Here is a 15723-nt window from a genome sequence, read left to right as displayed (position 1 = left end):
GAGAAGCCAGCCACGTAGATGTTGGTGCTGAGAATAGAAGCATATTTAAAGTGGTCACTTTGGCTTTGTGCATTACTGGAGGCAAGGGCTTAGCCACATGAGCAGGAACTGTGAAAGGAGGGAAGACTGCCTTTCCAAAGGTTACATATAGCAAAATATGTTAGACTGCCTGGGTCTATCTTCCCCAACATTGGTTTCTCAGGGGGAATTGAAATCTGGCCTCCCCTGAATTCAACCCCCTGAGATTCCACCACCAGCACTGTTCTTAAGAATAGAATAAGTTAGCACCTTTTGCATTCAGTATGACCCATTCCAGATGGGAAGTAATCTCAGGGCCCCACCTCCGCACTGATGAGTTTACAAAATATTTCACTTGATTGCTCAAGCTAGGAGGCCTAGCTGTGTACATGCCTAAGAGTCCTTGCTATTCACATCAATAATGTTGTGAAGTAGTATGGCCACAATGCTTCTCACTAAGGTCATTGTCAGTGAGACAGGTGGTTCAGAAATGAGTAACACCACAAATTAACGTAAAAACTATACAACTCTAGTTAACCAAGCTTAACTGAACATAGTGCTGAAATGCTGTGGAAGGCAGGACAGCTCAGTTGTGAGTGGTCACTGCAGTGACAGGACCCCTTTGCATCTAGTTTGGCCTTTGAACTGGTTCTAATAGGGTAGATAGTAGCTGTTGATTAATGGTACTCCAAGAGATTTTTCAGCTGTTGAAGAACCATCTACAGCTAAGTGTTCTGCAGTGGACCTGGGGAACACTTGCTGCATCACTGTCTTGTCACCATTCCCTCAGCAGAATAGGTGACTAGAGCAAAGCCACTGAAGAATGGGAAGGACAGAGGATGGGCAGAGAGAACAGTTTTGGCAACTGGAGTAGGGGTGTGATGGAAGCACATCAGATGTCCATGGAAGAGTTTGGCAATTGGAGGCAGAGAAGTTTGGTTAATGTACTTCTGCCACATGGTGCTTCTGACTCCTGTGTCCCACTGCCACAATGAACTTTCTCCATAACAATAAGGGAAAGTGACCCTTTGCAATGTGGGACATCATTTTCCTCACACTGGCATCTCTGCATTGCCCCTTGATGTCCCTTCACTCCTTAGCACAAAGGAAATAAACCAAGCATAGTTGGGCAGAGATGGCCTGGAGTGGTAGGAGAGTACCAGAGTGGAACAGTGCAATTCATTGCTGTCAGGGCACAGGGGCCCTGCTCAGTGCTTAGATGGCATAAAAAAGATCATCCTTGAAGGGTTAAAGTCCTTGTGCATTTTATGTAACAACCTGGTATGTGGATTGTGCCAGCTCTTTTCCAGACCCAAAGTCCAGAGTTTGGTCAAGAGACCAGAGGCTTAGCAAATAGTGATTAGCTAAGAGAAAAGCACAATAAACAAGATAACATTGCCTTTGCTAAGATATACTTGGTCAGTAGAAATGCCAGATGTTGAAGCAATAACTGAATAATTATGTTTCATCCAATGTTTCAAACTGAACAAAGGATCCCTGTTCCTATTGTGTTTCTCCTGAAGGGAAAACAGCCTTCCCACAAATCCCACCTTGAGTTTATGAAAATTGGCACATCAGTATAAGATATGGCATCCTTCCACCTCCCTTCCAAGGAACCAATGCCCTGCCTTAAGACATAAAGGAGACAATCTGTATTACCATATCCTTTCACTGTTTCTTTGCTTTAACCCCTAGGAATGTACCTGTTGGACAATCAAAGGAGTTGCTCCTTTCCTATGGACCCCAAATCAGAATTCAACATATATATATTTTATACTAATAACCTTTTATCAAAGTATTAATTAAACATTAACTTGCTAACTTGAGACCATGGGTGGAGACATTATCTAACCTTTTAACCATTGGGTAATGTGCTATCTTGTCTTGCTACAAAACCTACCCCGGGGTGTGGAACTGCCTACCCTGTCACTTTCCCCCGCCCATGGAAAATCTATATATTCTATTGTAATCAATTGATTGACAGTGTCTCTGAGCCTAATAAGCCAGGTGACACTCCACCAGTGCTGCGTGTAATAAACTCCTATGCTTGACCTCTACACGGTGTGGATTTATGTCCTTCATCCTCGTCAACGTCATGGTCTCCTTTGAGAACAGGACCCCGGCATTTTGCGAAGCCAGAGCTCATAAGCTGGAAAAGTACGCCCCCCCTGGCTGACACCCTGAGAGCGAAGGGCTACGAGGTGCAGATGGACGCCCTGATTGTTGGAGCCCTGGGACCCTGCAACGAGTGCGTGCTGCGGACCTGCAGGATCGGTCAACGCTACGCACGGCTCATGTGGCACCTCATGGTCTCAGACACCATCCGATGGTCCAGGGACATCTACATCGAGCACATCACCGGCCACCGACAGTACCAGGAGGCGTGAGCCAGAGTGACATTGTTCTCCCACTACGAGAAAGGGACCAAGAGACCTTCTCCGTTGGATCATATGAACTGGAACCATAAACTCCCTGAACATTAAATCTCACCAAATGAGGGTCAATCCATCCTCATCATCGTATCCACTCATTATACACCACACCCGAACATAGCCACTCTATGAACTTCATATCCTCATATCTCAATGCCTGTACTTTGACCCATCACCATTTTACCCCAAATCGGGGATATTGCAGATTATGTATTCTTTATGCCACCTGATGTTAAACCAAACTTTGCATCCTTGATAATCTGTATGTTATTCCCTGATAACCAGAAACTTCTATGCTCAAACTCTGTTCATTTTTATCATCTTAATAAAATTTTTAAATCTATTATCTTGGATTGCTTGGACTAGACACAGCTATCTCAAGCCAGAAGAGCCTGGATGAGTGAGAGGTAGCTAGCACCTGCCCCCACAACCACAGGCCAGATTTTGATCTCAAACCCCCACCCTTAACTTCCACTGAAGGCACAGGAATTGTCCACATGTCCCAGAGCAGAATTTGGGTCACATTATCTAATATGGGAGATGAGTTAGATAAGCACACAGGTACTATGATACAGTGGACTAACTGAGCCGCTAGCTGGCTCTACTACTGATTTGTGTAGCTATGACAAGCTATTTGTGCACCTGTAAGAACCAGGATGGTTATACTTACCACAGCCATGCAGGAAGCAGGGCTGTACAGCAGTGGTTCTCCACCAGGGATACACATACCCTGGAGGTACACAGGTCTTCCAGGGCGTACATCAACTCATCTAGATATTTGCCTAGTTTTACAACAGGCTACATAAGACGCACTAGCAAAATCAGTGCAAACAAATTTCATCTAGACACTGACTTGTTTGTACTGCTCTATACACTGAAATGTAAGTACAATATTTATATTCCAATTACATTGATTTATAATTATATGGTGGAAATGAGAAAGTAAGCAATTTTTCAGTAGCACCATTCTGTGACACTTTTGTCTTTTTATATCTGATTTTGTAAGCAAGTACTTTTTAAGTGAGGTGAAACTTGGGGTATGCAAAACAAATCAGATTCCTGAAAAGGGTACAGTAGTCTGGAAAGGTTGAGAACCACTGCTGTACAGCACTTCTGTTAGGAAACCAAGACATCCAGAACCCAGCTAAATTTCCTTGTCAAGTCAGAAACTTGTTGAGACTGGAAATAAGGTGTAATTTTTAGCCATTGGAACAATTTACCAAGGGTCATGGATTCTCCATCACTGACAATATTTAAATCAACATTGGACGTTTTTCCTAGCTCTGCTCTAGGAATTATTTTGGGGAAGGTCTGTGGCCTGTGTTACACAGGAGATCAGAGCAGATCATCATAATGGTCCCTGCTGGCCTTGGAATCTATGAAACTGGCAACCAAGTTTAGGACATCCTTGTGCCTAATTTTCAGAGACTCTGATCATCAAGATGCATGGCTGCTCACTACCTCTGGCAAAAGTCACACACCTATTGTCTCACAGCACAAGACAACTACAAATGCAGTCCACACAAGTGAAATTTAAGTTAATTCCTGCTTGGATTTTGCACTGGTCTGTCTAAGCAAAGGCTGAAAACTGGGCTATGGCCCATGCCCAAATAAATGTGTTAGTCTCTAAGGTGCCACAAGGACTCCTCGTTGTTTTTATTCAGTAAACATATGAATTACTTCAGTAACTATGCTCAGGCAGATGCCCCCCTTAATGTGGTATGGGGAGAAGGCACATCTGCTCTTCCAAACAGACCGCAAGAGGGCACAGCAGCCAGAAGGCTTGTTCTCATTTGAGCCTCTTATGGGAGGGGACATGCTGATTGTTGCCTAGTCCCACATTTGAATTCATGTCAGAGCATGAGCTTAACCCTGGAAAGAGATGTAGCTTAGTTACAACAAACGTGTATTTTGGTTACAAGGATTTAGGAAAAGAACCCTTGTCCCACATCACCCTTCCCCAATAGCTAGAGAGGTAGCCATAGGACAAGGCAGCATCTACCAAGACAGTGTACCAGCCTGCTCCCACCACCAGATACTCCCAACTTGGCAGTGCTTTGCTCTCTCCCATCTTCCCAGGGAAGGCAAGTTAAATCCACAGCATAGCTGGATGGGTTGAAGCTACTCTTGACTGTTCTGAAGATGTCTGTGCCAAGATGAAAAGTTCAGTAATCCCCCCATAGGAAGTTTGGGGCAGATACACAGAACTCCTAGCATAGTTAATGAGACATAACATCAAGGACACAAGTGAGTAGCAATGGGTACCATAGAACCCTTGTACTAGTCTAGTTCAGGGGCCCAGCTGAAACAGTTTCCCAGCATTAAATCAGATGACCACATGCTTCAATGACCGACATAGGCTGCAACTGTGAAGTTAGTATATTGCAAATAAAACAGACTGAGTATAGAAAGTAGTAGGTTTTTTTTTTTTTTTAAACATTTTTCTAAACATACAATTAGTGTGACTTTTTGCCTTTGTGAACTGCATGCAAAATGAAGACCCTTCTCTCCAGCACCCAAGTGCTAGTTACAAATTGCTCTTGAAACAATACCTTGCTCACAGAGATGCAATTGTAAAATTTGCTCTATCCTCTTAAAAAAATTGAGTATGGTTACCTCCCAAGTCTCTCTTGTAGTTTTAGTCTCACCTCACTGTAGCTTCTATCAGTGCCAGCCTTTTAAAAAGTCAGATCTTGTCCATTATCCAAGTAAATTCTGTAGCTTAGATCAAAGTTTTGTTTTGGTCCTTCCCCTCAGAAAAAGTGAGATTGGGTTTGTGATTGTTCTTTTGGGAATTGACTTGTAACCAAAATCCTCAACTCTGCGATAGTTGTTTATACAAATTTAAGGTTATAAGCATAACTTCAGGATCTCCATTTTTTATGTCAAGAGCTTGCAGGAAACAGTTCAATGCATCTTGTAGTTTTCCATTGTCTTTCAGTTTCTTCCCACATTCTATCAGGGCATCATAATTATCTGGTGCATGAAGAGAATCCACAGTAGTCTGATTAGCTTTCTGGCCTGCACTCTCCTTTGAAAAGCAGTCCATTTGCTCACCAGATAGCAGCTCAGGATCACCAGTAGATTCCTCTTGAGGCTCTTCCTCAATTTCATCTGCCTCAGATATGACAGACTCTGTATCGTCTAAATAACTGGTTGTATTTTCTGTATCAAGTGTTTCTCCAATAGGTTCTTCCTCAGGCTCCACAGACTCCACACTATGCTCTTCAGCTTCTTCTACCACAAGTTCTTCTTGCACCTCATCACTATCCTCTCTTTGGCTGAGAACTCCTATGGTTTCTTCAATATCCTCAACCTGGTCCAACACTACATTAATAAGAGATCTTCTAGAAGCTGTAGACCTGTTTCCTCTTGGGGAAAAAATGGGGTCTACTATAGATGTATCACATTTGGGAGTAGATGAAGTAATCCCTATCAGAGATGGGCATAGAGGGCTGTTTAAGGGTGAGAACATTTTTTCAAGCAGATTTTCATCCAAAATCATGACTGAATTATCTTCATCTTCACTATCAGAAATAATTCTTTGAGCCCGCTTCTTTTTGCCAATAGGCATGTCATCACCACTTTCCATCAAGGCTTCACTCACTGGTAGAGAGTCATTTAGCTTATCCATGGCTACGTTACAGGAATTCTCAAAATCATCATGTTCTCTTATCCAAGAATTCATTGCAGAACTGCCATGGTTTCCTACTTGGAGATGAAAGCTTGTGTTTTCTGTGCACTCCAGTAATTTTTCCCTTTTTGAGACGTCTTGCTGTCCATCTTCAGAGTCTTCCAAAACAAGATTGAAGTCAGCCTGATACTGAGAAGATGCGATAGATGTAGCCTCCAAGCTGGCTTCACTCACATGAGACTTCTGGAGTCCACTAGGGAATTTTGATATGACGTTCAATAGACTTTTGGATGCTACTGGAGAAGCTATCTCAGGATTTTCATTCCCATCATCTTTTGGGTTAGTAAGAGGATCATGAGTTTGAAGTGACATTTCTGCTTTTTTGTATCTTTTAGGATCGGCAATGACAGATCCATTAAACGAAGGTTGTGAAAACAGTGAAGAGGTAATTTGGACATCGTTTATGCTATGTGAGCAATTAGAGTGTCTTCTTGATTCAGGACTAGGACTCCCTTTGTTAGCAAATGCGTGAACTCCAAGGGAAGATGGTATAAAATTTGGATCAAGTTTTTGTTCAGGTTCATGTATATTGGATTGTTTCAATACCTTACTGCTAGTAAGTAATTCATTAACATCCATATTAGACACATCCTGAGCCGGCTTCGCTTCCCCTGAATCCACAATAACCAAACTTGTCATTCTAGCACTGACATTAGCAACATCTTCATCCTCTGTAAGATCAACAGCTTCATCATTTGCAGGTTCAACTAATACAGGTGGTGAAATAAAGTGATCTGTGTTAAACTCTGGTGATTTCTTTTTTGGTTGGGAAGACGATACTGGTTGTCTCAGCCACGCTCCCTCAGTATCACTTTTGATTCTCCCTATCAATTGGTCTTTGAGCTGAGATTCTAACTGGACCAGTTCTTGGGCCTTCTGTACCCTTTGTTTAATATACTGATGAGCTTCTTCATTCTCAGCCTGTTCTTCTTGAGCTATTTCTCGTGTATACATTAAGTCATGATCTGAAATGCCAAACATTTCCAGTGAGTGCAGATAAGCAATATGTTCATCCAGCTCTAAGTCAGTCTTTCTTTGGGTGGCATGCAAGGACTGCAGCTGAATCTGTGTTGCAGAGGTTCGAGTATCTCCTAATGTAAAGAGCTCCCTTAATTCCTGTTTAGTGAAATACCTAAATGGGTTCTTTTTGTCACCAGTAGTTTGTCTTATTAATGAATCCTTAAAGACTTGTCGCCTATATATTTTTTCTTCCACTGTACCACAGGTAATCAACCTATAAATCACTACATTTTCTTTTTGTCCAATCCTATAAGCTCTGTCCACAGCTTGGGCATCAGTAGCTGGATTCCAACTGGGATCAAAGATCACCACTCTGCTAGCTGCCGTTAAGGTTATGCCAACACCACCTACTTGTGTAGTAAGCAAAAAGACAGAGTAATCCTTATTACTCTGAAACACACCAATCCTCCTCTCTCGTTCCATTAAGTGTGTCACTGTTCCATCAATACGCATGGTCCTAAAATTTCTGTGAATTAAAATGCGCTCTAAGATATCCAGCATTTTTCTTGATTGAGAAAATACCAAAGTTCTATGCCCCTCCTCTTGCAGCCTTTCTAGAAGTCCCATGAGGAACAGCAATTTCCCAGACTCCTGAATCAGAATCTCATCAGAGAGATGATCAATTTTGTTAGCTCCTGAAAATGCATCCCCTTCATTCTCATCATCCTGCTCAGAGTAACCACCTCCTTCCAAGCCAAGTTGGCTACATGCTCGTGCTGACAATAACCTGGGGTGATCACATAGTTTCTTTAAGACATTCAGCTCAGCCAAAGGTGACCGCGTTGTCATTAACACCTCCTTCACATGATCCAAAGAGAGAAAGTTCCTGTATATTTCTTCTTGAACTGGTGCTAAATACACCCACACAATGAAGTCATTTTTCCTGGTAAGAGAAGGCATTACAGGAGCAATGTTCTTACTCTGAACTTCAGGAAGATGGATTTTCACTTCATCAGACTTGTACTTCTTTTGTATGTCTTCTTTAGTTCTTCGGAGAAAGTATGGTTTTATAATGGTCATTAGATTTTCAGAGATCTTAAGTCCAAGTGCTTTCTCTCCTGGAGTCGCATCTTTCTCCCTTGCCCTTGTAATAGGATTCTCATATTCCATTTTAAAGGTCTTCGCTGTTCCTAGGAGGGACCCCTGACATGCAAAGTCAAACAAGGACCACATCTCACGCAGATTATTTTGGACTGGTGTCCCTGTGAGGAGGATGCGATTTTTTGCAGGAATAGCATATACAGATTTAGTGGTTTTAGCAGATGGGGACTTAATTTTATGGGCTTCATCAAGAATAATATAGTCCCAGACAAACTCTCGTCCACTAAGGCTAGAAAGCTGCTGCCAGTTATTGATCAGCATTTGATATGTTGTGATCACTATGCCATTCTTTCTTTGGATTCTCTCTAGTTTTCTGTTACGCTCAGTCTTGCTGGTGCCATGAAAGTCTTTCACCCTCAGTCCTGGAGTCCACTTGGCAAACTCTCTTATCCAGTTACTAACAAGGGTGGTTGGCATGACTAGCAGTACAAACTGTATGAGTTCAGCATCAAACATCCCAGAAAGGAATGCAATGATCTGGATAGTCTTTCCCAAACCCATGTCATCTGCCAATATACCTCCTTGCCTTCCATCACGGTAGAGGCTGTATAGGAAGGCCACACCTTCTCTCTGATACTCAAAGAGTTTGTTGTGCATCTCTCCATAGATCATTAGACCACTGTTACATACATCCACAAATCCCTGCTCTTCCTCTGTGGCAAGTGCCAGCTCTGCAAGCGTTTCCTCAAGCCTTTTTATTCTGCTCCTCAGCTTTTCACTGGGATGAATTTCATTTGCAAGATTGAAGAGTTTAAGAGACTCTTCCAGATTTCCATTCCTGGCCTCTTCTTTTGCCTGAGTCACATACCTGTAGAACACAAAACAAAGGAGCAGTATTTGCAGGAGTCAAACAATTAACACAAACATGCACAAGTCCATTTGTTTTAACATTATTAAGTCTGTTGTTTGTACAGCACTTTGAATATATTAACTATCCAAGAACTTCATTATAGCAGAACAGCTGCTTTGCCATAGTTAAGGTGAAGACCGGCTTTCTGTTTAAAAGATTGACTGTTCTAAGTGCTCTAAACGCTATACAGTTAATCAGATTGCCTTGAAATTTAGTTTTCCTCATGGGGGGCACAGGATACAGTCAGTGATCCAAATTTGAGGGCATTTGACCCAGAGGTTGCTAAGGGAAAATAAAAACAAAACCGATTTTTTTAAAGTTGACATGATCTGGCAACTTTTTTTGCCCACAGCTAGAGATCAAACCAGGGCTCAGATTATCACACCAGGGTCAAAAACACTTGAGAGTATCCCAACAGAGCACATGGCACCCAACAGCACTTTGAGGGGGAAGTCAAACTAAAATATTATTTGAAAAAGAGTTTCTCTCTCCACTCTTGCACACTACAGCTCACTTGCCCATTTACACACCTACAGAATTACAGTGAACATGTGCAGAGGGGGTCTAACCATCTGGAAAACCACTTCCATATCACAGGACCTGGGTGTCTGTGAGGATATGTTATAGTAATCAAATCTGTGCACCAACCCATGCACTGTTCTTCAAATCCAACCCAGAGTAATATCTAAAGTAAAAAAGCAGGCATGCTGCTCCAGTTTGCCTCCATCAAAGGGGGATTTCTATTTTTGGGAAATGTAATCTAAGTACAGCAGAATACTCAGCAGATGCTGAAATTGTTTTTGAAAGAAAATAAATTACACATGCAAATGGTTACTGGGAGGGGAAGGTGATTAGGGATGCAAGAGTACGTGGGAAGAGAGGTTTGGGTCTCCAGTGAGCAATGGGAGTATTGTGGCAGGTAGATAAATGAGAATGGGTGGGAGAGGAGGGAAGGAGTTGGGGGACTCAGGTGAAGGATTGGGGAAGTAGGAGGGGAGAAGCCAGGAGAGGTTGGGGAATATGAGGTGTAGCAGAGGAAGTTGGGGGTTTAGGGGTGGGGCTGTCAGTCTTGAATTCTCCCCTTTCTTGTATGTGCTGGGATTGGGGGAGCCCTACCCCTCTGCAGGGGGACTGAGCCCCCTACCTGTTATATGTTCTAAAGTCTGGGGGACCCTGCTCCCCCTGGGATGTCTGAGTCCCTCTCCCTGCCCCTCCATGTGAGCTGGGATCTGGGGCGCAGGGAATGAAGGTAACAAATTTAAACATCTGAAATCCAGAAAATAGTTAAGATACATATTCCCCCTGTGTGGGGTGGAGGGATGCAGGCGGAGAGCTAGGGAAGCCTGGCTGAAGCAGGGGAAGGAGTCCCAGCTGGGGGTGAGGAGAGGGAGTGAGGGGCCCAGCAGAGTGCTCAGCTTGTGCTACATAACCAGGTAGCTTGAGGCCCTCCAGTAATAGTCTGTGACAGATGTGTGTGCGGCAGCGCTGGGCAGGAGACAACAAAGAGCAACTTCAGACATGTCCCTGGTTTCTGCAGGGCCAGCTCATGGCTTAGTGCAGTGGTTCTCCAACTTTTGTACTAGCGACCCCTTTCACACAGCAAGCTTGAGTATGACCCCCCCCTTATAAATTAAAAAAACATTTTTATATATTTAACACCATTATAAATGCTGGATGCAAAGCAGGGTTTGGGGTGGAGGCTGACAACTCACGACCCCCCATGTAATAACCTCATGACCCCCTGAGGGGTCCCGACCCCCTGGCTTAGTGGGATGGGGAGGGGCGGGCAGGGAGTGGAGGAGATACACCACCCTGCTTTCACCTGCTGACAGTTACTGTAACAAGCCTGCCATAAATCTGTCAGGATTTGGGACATAGAGCACGGATGAGATTTCTGTAAGCAATCACAGCCCAGCCCCACCTCCCGGCGGAAGGAGCACTGAGCTAGGACCATGCCAGGTTCTACGGCTGGGTGGCCTCGGGCGAGTAGCCTCTCCGTGCCTCAGTTTCCTCTCTGTACAACGGGAGAAGGCAGTAGAGCTCCGTGAGCCCCACTGCGGACCCAGGGGGGCCCCAGCCCTGCCCCTGGCTCACACGCGAGGGAGCGAAGGCACGCGCCAGGCTGAGGCAGAGCGATGGAAACGGGTAGCCCGCGGCGCTGACGCCAGAGCCCCGCCTGCCAGCGCCCCGGCCTCACCTCTCGTAGAGCCCCGCCGGGCCGGGCCCCGCCATAGCGCGCTGCTCAGGGAAGACAGCGGCCCGCCGGTCGCCGCACGATCTTTCAAAATGCCCGCCGCCTTCCCGACCTGCCCTGCGTGCGGCCGCCCCGTCAGCCTATCATCCGCGGCATGCAAATAAAAGCCGGTAACATCAGCCAATCGGCGCTTCCCGGCCGCCGCAAGGGGAAGAGCCACGATGAGTCCTGGCAAGGGAGTGGAGGAAGACCGCGGGGGCAGAGGACGCGGGAAGAAGGAGAAGGGGTCAGAGGGGGCTGTGTGGACTGCGCTTGATATTTTCTGTGGGTCAATGGAGAGTGATAGAAAAAAGGTTCCTCACCCATGTCCTTAGGTTTTCAGTCAGAAACCAATGGGAGTTAGGAGCCTACGTACCTTTGAGTATCTGGACCAGATTGTTCCTTTCAGTGTGTTCTCTAATGTCACTCAGACTAGCTCTCAAGGTCTCCCAGCACACACCTGGATGATCTGACGAGAGTGATCCCAAAAGAGGGAAATGGTGTCGGTCAGTGGTTTTCAAACTGTGGATCGCAACCCAGTACTAGGTTATGGAATGTAAGGCAGCGGGTCGTGGCAGCTTTGGTTAGCACCGCTGACTGGGCAGTTGAAAGTCCCGTTGGAGGTGCTGCCCGGTTAAGGCAGGCTAGTTTCTACCTGTTCTGACACTGCGCTGCCCCCAGAAGTAGCCAGCAACAAGTCCAGCTCCTAGGCAAGGGAGCCGCAGGACTCCATGTGCTGCCCCGAGCACTGGCTCTGCACTCCCATTGGCCAGGAACCCGCCAATGGGAGGTGGGGGGTGCCTGCAGGTGAATGCCACTTGCGCACCTCTGCCTAGAAGCTAGACCTGCTGCTGGCCACTTCCAGGGTGCAGCGTGGTCCGCGGTGCCAAGACAGGCAGGAAACCTGCCTTAGCACCCACTCTGTGCCACTGACCGGGAGCCGCCTGAGGTAAGTCTATGCCTCAATACCCTGCCCCAGCCCTGAGGCCCTTTCCTGCATCCCAAATCCTGGCCCCAGCCCAGAGCCTGCACCCCCAGCCCAGAGCCCCCTCCCACATCCTGAGCCCTCATTCCTGGCCCCACCCTGCAGCCCTCACCCCTGCACCCCAACCCTCTACCCTAGCCCTGAATCCCTCCCAAACCCCTCATCCCCAGCTCCATTGGGTCATGGGCATCAATAATTTTCTTCAACTGGGTCGCCAGAAAAAAAGTTTGAAAACCACTGGTGTAGGTGATCTGGATAGGAGGGCAGGGTTAAAAGGAGAAAGCTACAGTGTTGCCATGTTTCAGAGTAGCAGCCCTGTTAGTCTGTATCTGCAAAAAGAACAGGAGTACTTGTGGCACCTTAGAGACTAACAAATTTATTTGAGCATAAGCTCTAGTGTTGCCATGGTCATTTTTGGAAAAGTCCCAGGTTGGCCATGGTACAAAAGGCAATAGTAACTGAAATAGAGGATTTTTTGGCCCTAGGAACCAGAATGCTAGAAAGTTGTGAATATAATCATTAGTCCTTCGAGTGATTACATATATCCATTCTACTTCAGGTACGTGCACACCCAGTGCACCAGAGTCGGAGATTTTTCCCTTAGCGATACCCATTGGGGTGGTGCATTTGGTCTCTGCATCCTTGTGCTGCTGCACAATCAAGAAAAGGACCGAGCCATCCCCGACCCCCATCAATTCCTTCTTACTGCTCGAGATTGGTAGTCAGGGCTGTGATGTTGCACTCCATATGTTTTATGAAAATACACTTATGAATGTGACTATGATGTAACTGGAATATGCTTTATGCAAAAAGTCTCTTGTAAGGTATCATTACAAAGTTTATCTATGAGTGTGTTCATCCTATTTGTTTGCATGTATTATTTCTATGTCTGGAGTTAGGAGAATAAGATATAAACTTGTATTACTGATGTAAACATATTAAGTGGAAGCCATTAAGGGTGCTTCAGAATCAATGAACTGTAAATGGCTCTGTTTACTTGCAAACTTTCCTGTGTACATGTAGGCCAGCCCAGGAAGAATGGAAGCTGGGATCTCACTGTAACATGTGACTGTGTCACATGATGCTGGAATCCATCTTAATCCTTGTGCTTTTCCATTGATGAGGTGGGGATGGGGACAAGCACAGACAAAAGATTCCCACCTTGTGCCAAAGCTATAAAAGGGGGTGGAGCAGGACAAAGGGGGCTGCCAGTCATGAGAAAACCCCTGCTTACCACCTGAGATGTCTGCTGGAACTAACAAGGACTGTAACGGGGGAAAAGATTGGGCCCAGACTAGGAAGGAGTCTAGCCTGTGAAAGAAGCTTATTGGAACATCTCTGAGGGTGAGATATTACCTGTAATCAGTTTCTTAATGTGTTAGGCTTAGACTTGCATGTTTTTTCTTTATTTTGCTTGGTGACTTACTTTGTTCCATCTGTTATTACTTGAAACCACTTAAATCCTACTTTTTATACTTAATATCACTTTTGTTTATTAATAAACCTAGAGTGATTAATACCTGGGGGAGCAAACAGCTGTGCATATCTCCCTATCAGTGTTACAGAGGGCAGACAATTTATGAATTTACCCCATATAAGCTTTATACAGAGTAAAACAGATTTATTTGGAGTTCAGGCTCCCAGAAAGACTGAACACTGGGAAAGTCCCTGTTAACTGAGAAGCCCCTGGGCTGAGTGAATCTCAGCTTCAGTGAACTGCAGAGAGGCATGGCCCAACCTCTGGGTCTGTGCTGGAGCTGACTGGAGTGTCTAACTCAGCAAGACAGGAGTGGAGGGGCGCCTGTTCTGGCAGGAGGGTTGTTCTCCATGGTATCCCAGCTCATCGAGTGACAGTCTTGAGGGGAGTCTCTGTGACCAAACCCGTCACAAGGGCATGTCAGCTTGCTACTGTGAATTTTCTCCTTCCAGAGGGCTTATCTCCTGTCTGTAAATAGTTAGTAGTACTCAGTGCAGGTTTTCTTTATTTTTTCTTTATCAGTTTTGGACATCGGATCCCTACTATACAAGGAGTACCGTTGACCAGTACTGGGGTATGTCTCAATCTCTGCACTTTAAGCTTTTGCTGGCTGTAAAAAATTTATGCCGATGAGTTACCCTCATTCCAGGTACTTAAAGTGCCTTGATGAGGGTCACAGCTGAGACGGTTGCCTGATATGCAGGGACTTCCAACCCCTGATGAAGCAAGATAGGGGGTGAGACTGTGTCACCTTCTTATGGAGGCTGTCCTGCATCCACCTTCTGTCACGCTGTCTGGAATGGCTCACAACTGTGAATGCCGACCTCAGGGCATACTGTCAGAAAACAGGGCTGATACCTCCAGCTGGTGGTGTATTCTATAATTAGATTTCACCAAGCCAGTAACAGATATAATCTCCTGGAACTTTATACCAGTCTTACCATGGAGTCACAAACAGTCCCCTGAGACTCTCTGGTTTTCAACCTATTTACCATTGTGGGTCACATATGCTGTCCACAATGTGTTATGTAGTCCACATCTAATACTACCTGTATGACCCTGAGGATGTCACATGGGCCGCAGCTGTGTGCTGATTGGGCTTCAAGCAGGCCATGGTTGAGAACTGATAAAAGGTCACTTAAACCAAAAATCACACCACATAAGGTTGTTCCCAGTCCCAGGAGACCAGTGATTTACCCCCAGATCAATTGGGACTCTAGATCTTACGCTAGAAACAATGCTGATAGCCAGTTCTATAGTAAACTAACTAAAGGTTTATTAGCTAAGAAAAGGAAATGAGTGAGAGGTTAAAGCAGGTAAAATATATGTATAGGTAAGTCACTGTAATTCCAAATGGTGGCAGTGATGTAATAAACTGTGAGTTTCCAAAAAGTCCTTTCAGGGTTCCCAGATTGTCTCTGGGGATATCAGTTTTGCATTTGGTACACTTCCCTGTAAAAGTCCAAACAGTCCAGAGATGAAGGGTCTTTCCCTGAATTCATACTTCGAGCTTCTTCTCACAGAAAACAAGCTGACAGGCTCATTACCCACATGGGCTTTTCCTTTGATGACAGAGAGCGAGGAACACATTTTGAGTCTTTAACCTCCAATCATCACACACAATGATCACTTGCTTTGAAATTAGCTCTTTTCTGTTCTTCATTTGCATTCCACAAGGCACAGGTGCCCACTTCCCCTCTGCCCTGTGGGTGCTCCACCCCCCCCCCATAGTCCTATCCCTGTCCCACCCTCGCGCTGCCCCAATTCTACTCATTTCCCCCAAGTCCCCGTCCTTGCTACGCTTCCTCCACAGAGCGCGCCGCTTCCCCCCTCCCTCCTGGAAAGTCCTAAGCACTGCCAAACAGCTGTTAGGCGGCGGGTGGGAAGTGCTGGGAGGGAGGGGGGGAGGAGCG

At 45.4% G+C, this 15723-nt stretch overlaps 1 protein-coding gene across 1 annotated transcript; it reads right to left on the bottom strand.

Moving 5' to 3' along the window:
* Positions 1-4832: 4832 nt before the first annotated feature.
* On the bottom strand, positions 4833-11375 carry ERCC6L (ERCC excision repair 6 like, spindle assembly checkpoint helicase). Its single transcript, XM_034782611.1, has 2 exons — positions 11313-11375; positions 4833-9073 (listed from the first exon to the last, which is right to left on the bottom strand). The coding sequence occupies exons 1-2, from the start codon at positions 11345-11347 to the stop codon at positions 5266-5268; spliced, it is 3843 nt and encodes a 1280-aa protein (XP_034638502.1). The 5' UTR covers positions 11348-11375; the 3' UTR covers positions 4833-5265.
* Between the last annotated feature and the right edge of the window lie 4348 nt (positions 11376-15723).

The sequence above is a fragment of the Trachemys scripta genome, chromosome 9 (genome assembly GCF_013100865.1).
Source record: "Trachemys scripta elegans isolate TJP31775 chromosome 9, CAS_Tse_1.0, whole genome shotgun sequence".
NCBI classification, from domain to species: domain Eukaryota; kingdom Metazoa; phylum Chordata; order Testudines; family Emydidae; genus Trachemys; species Trachemys scripta.
Note: the sequence above shows the minus strand (reverse complement) of the source record. Positions and strands in the feature narration are given on the sequence as shown.

Coding starts and splice junctions, on each gene's coding strand:
- ERCC6L (XM_034782611.1), bottom strand. CDS start 11,347: ATGGCGGGGCCCGGCCCGGCGGGGCTCTACGAGAG. Junction 9,074..11,312: donor CCGGCGGGGCTCTACGAGAG/GTGAGGCCGGGG, acceptor TGTGTTCTACAG/GTATGTGACTCAGGCAAAAG.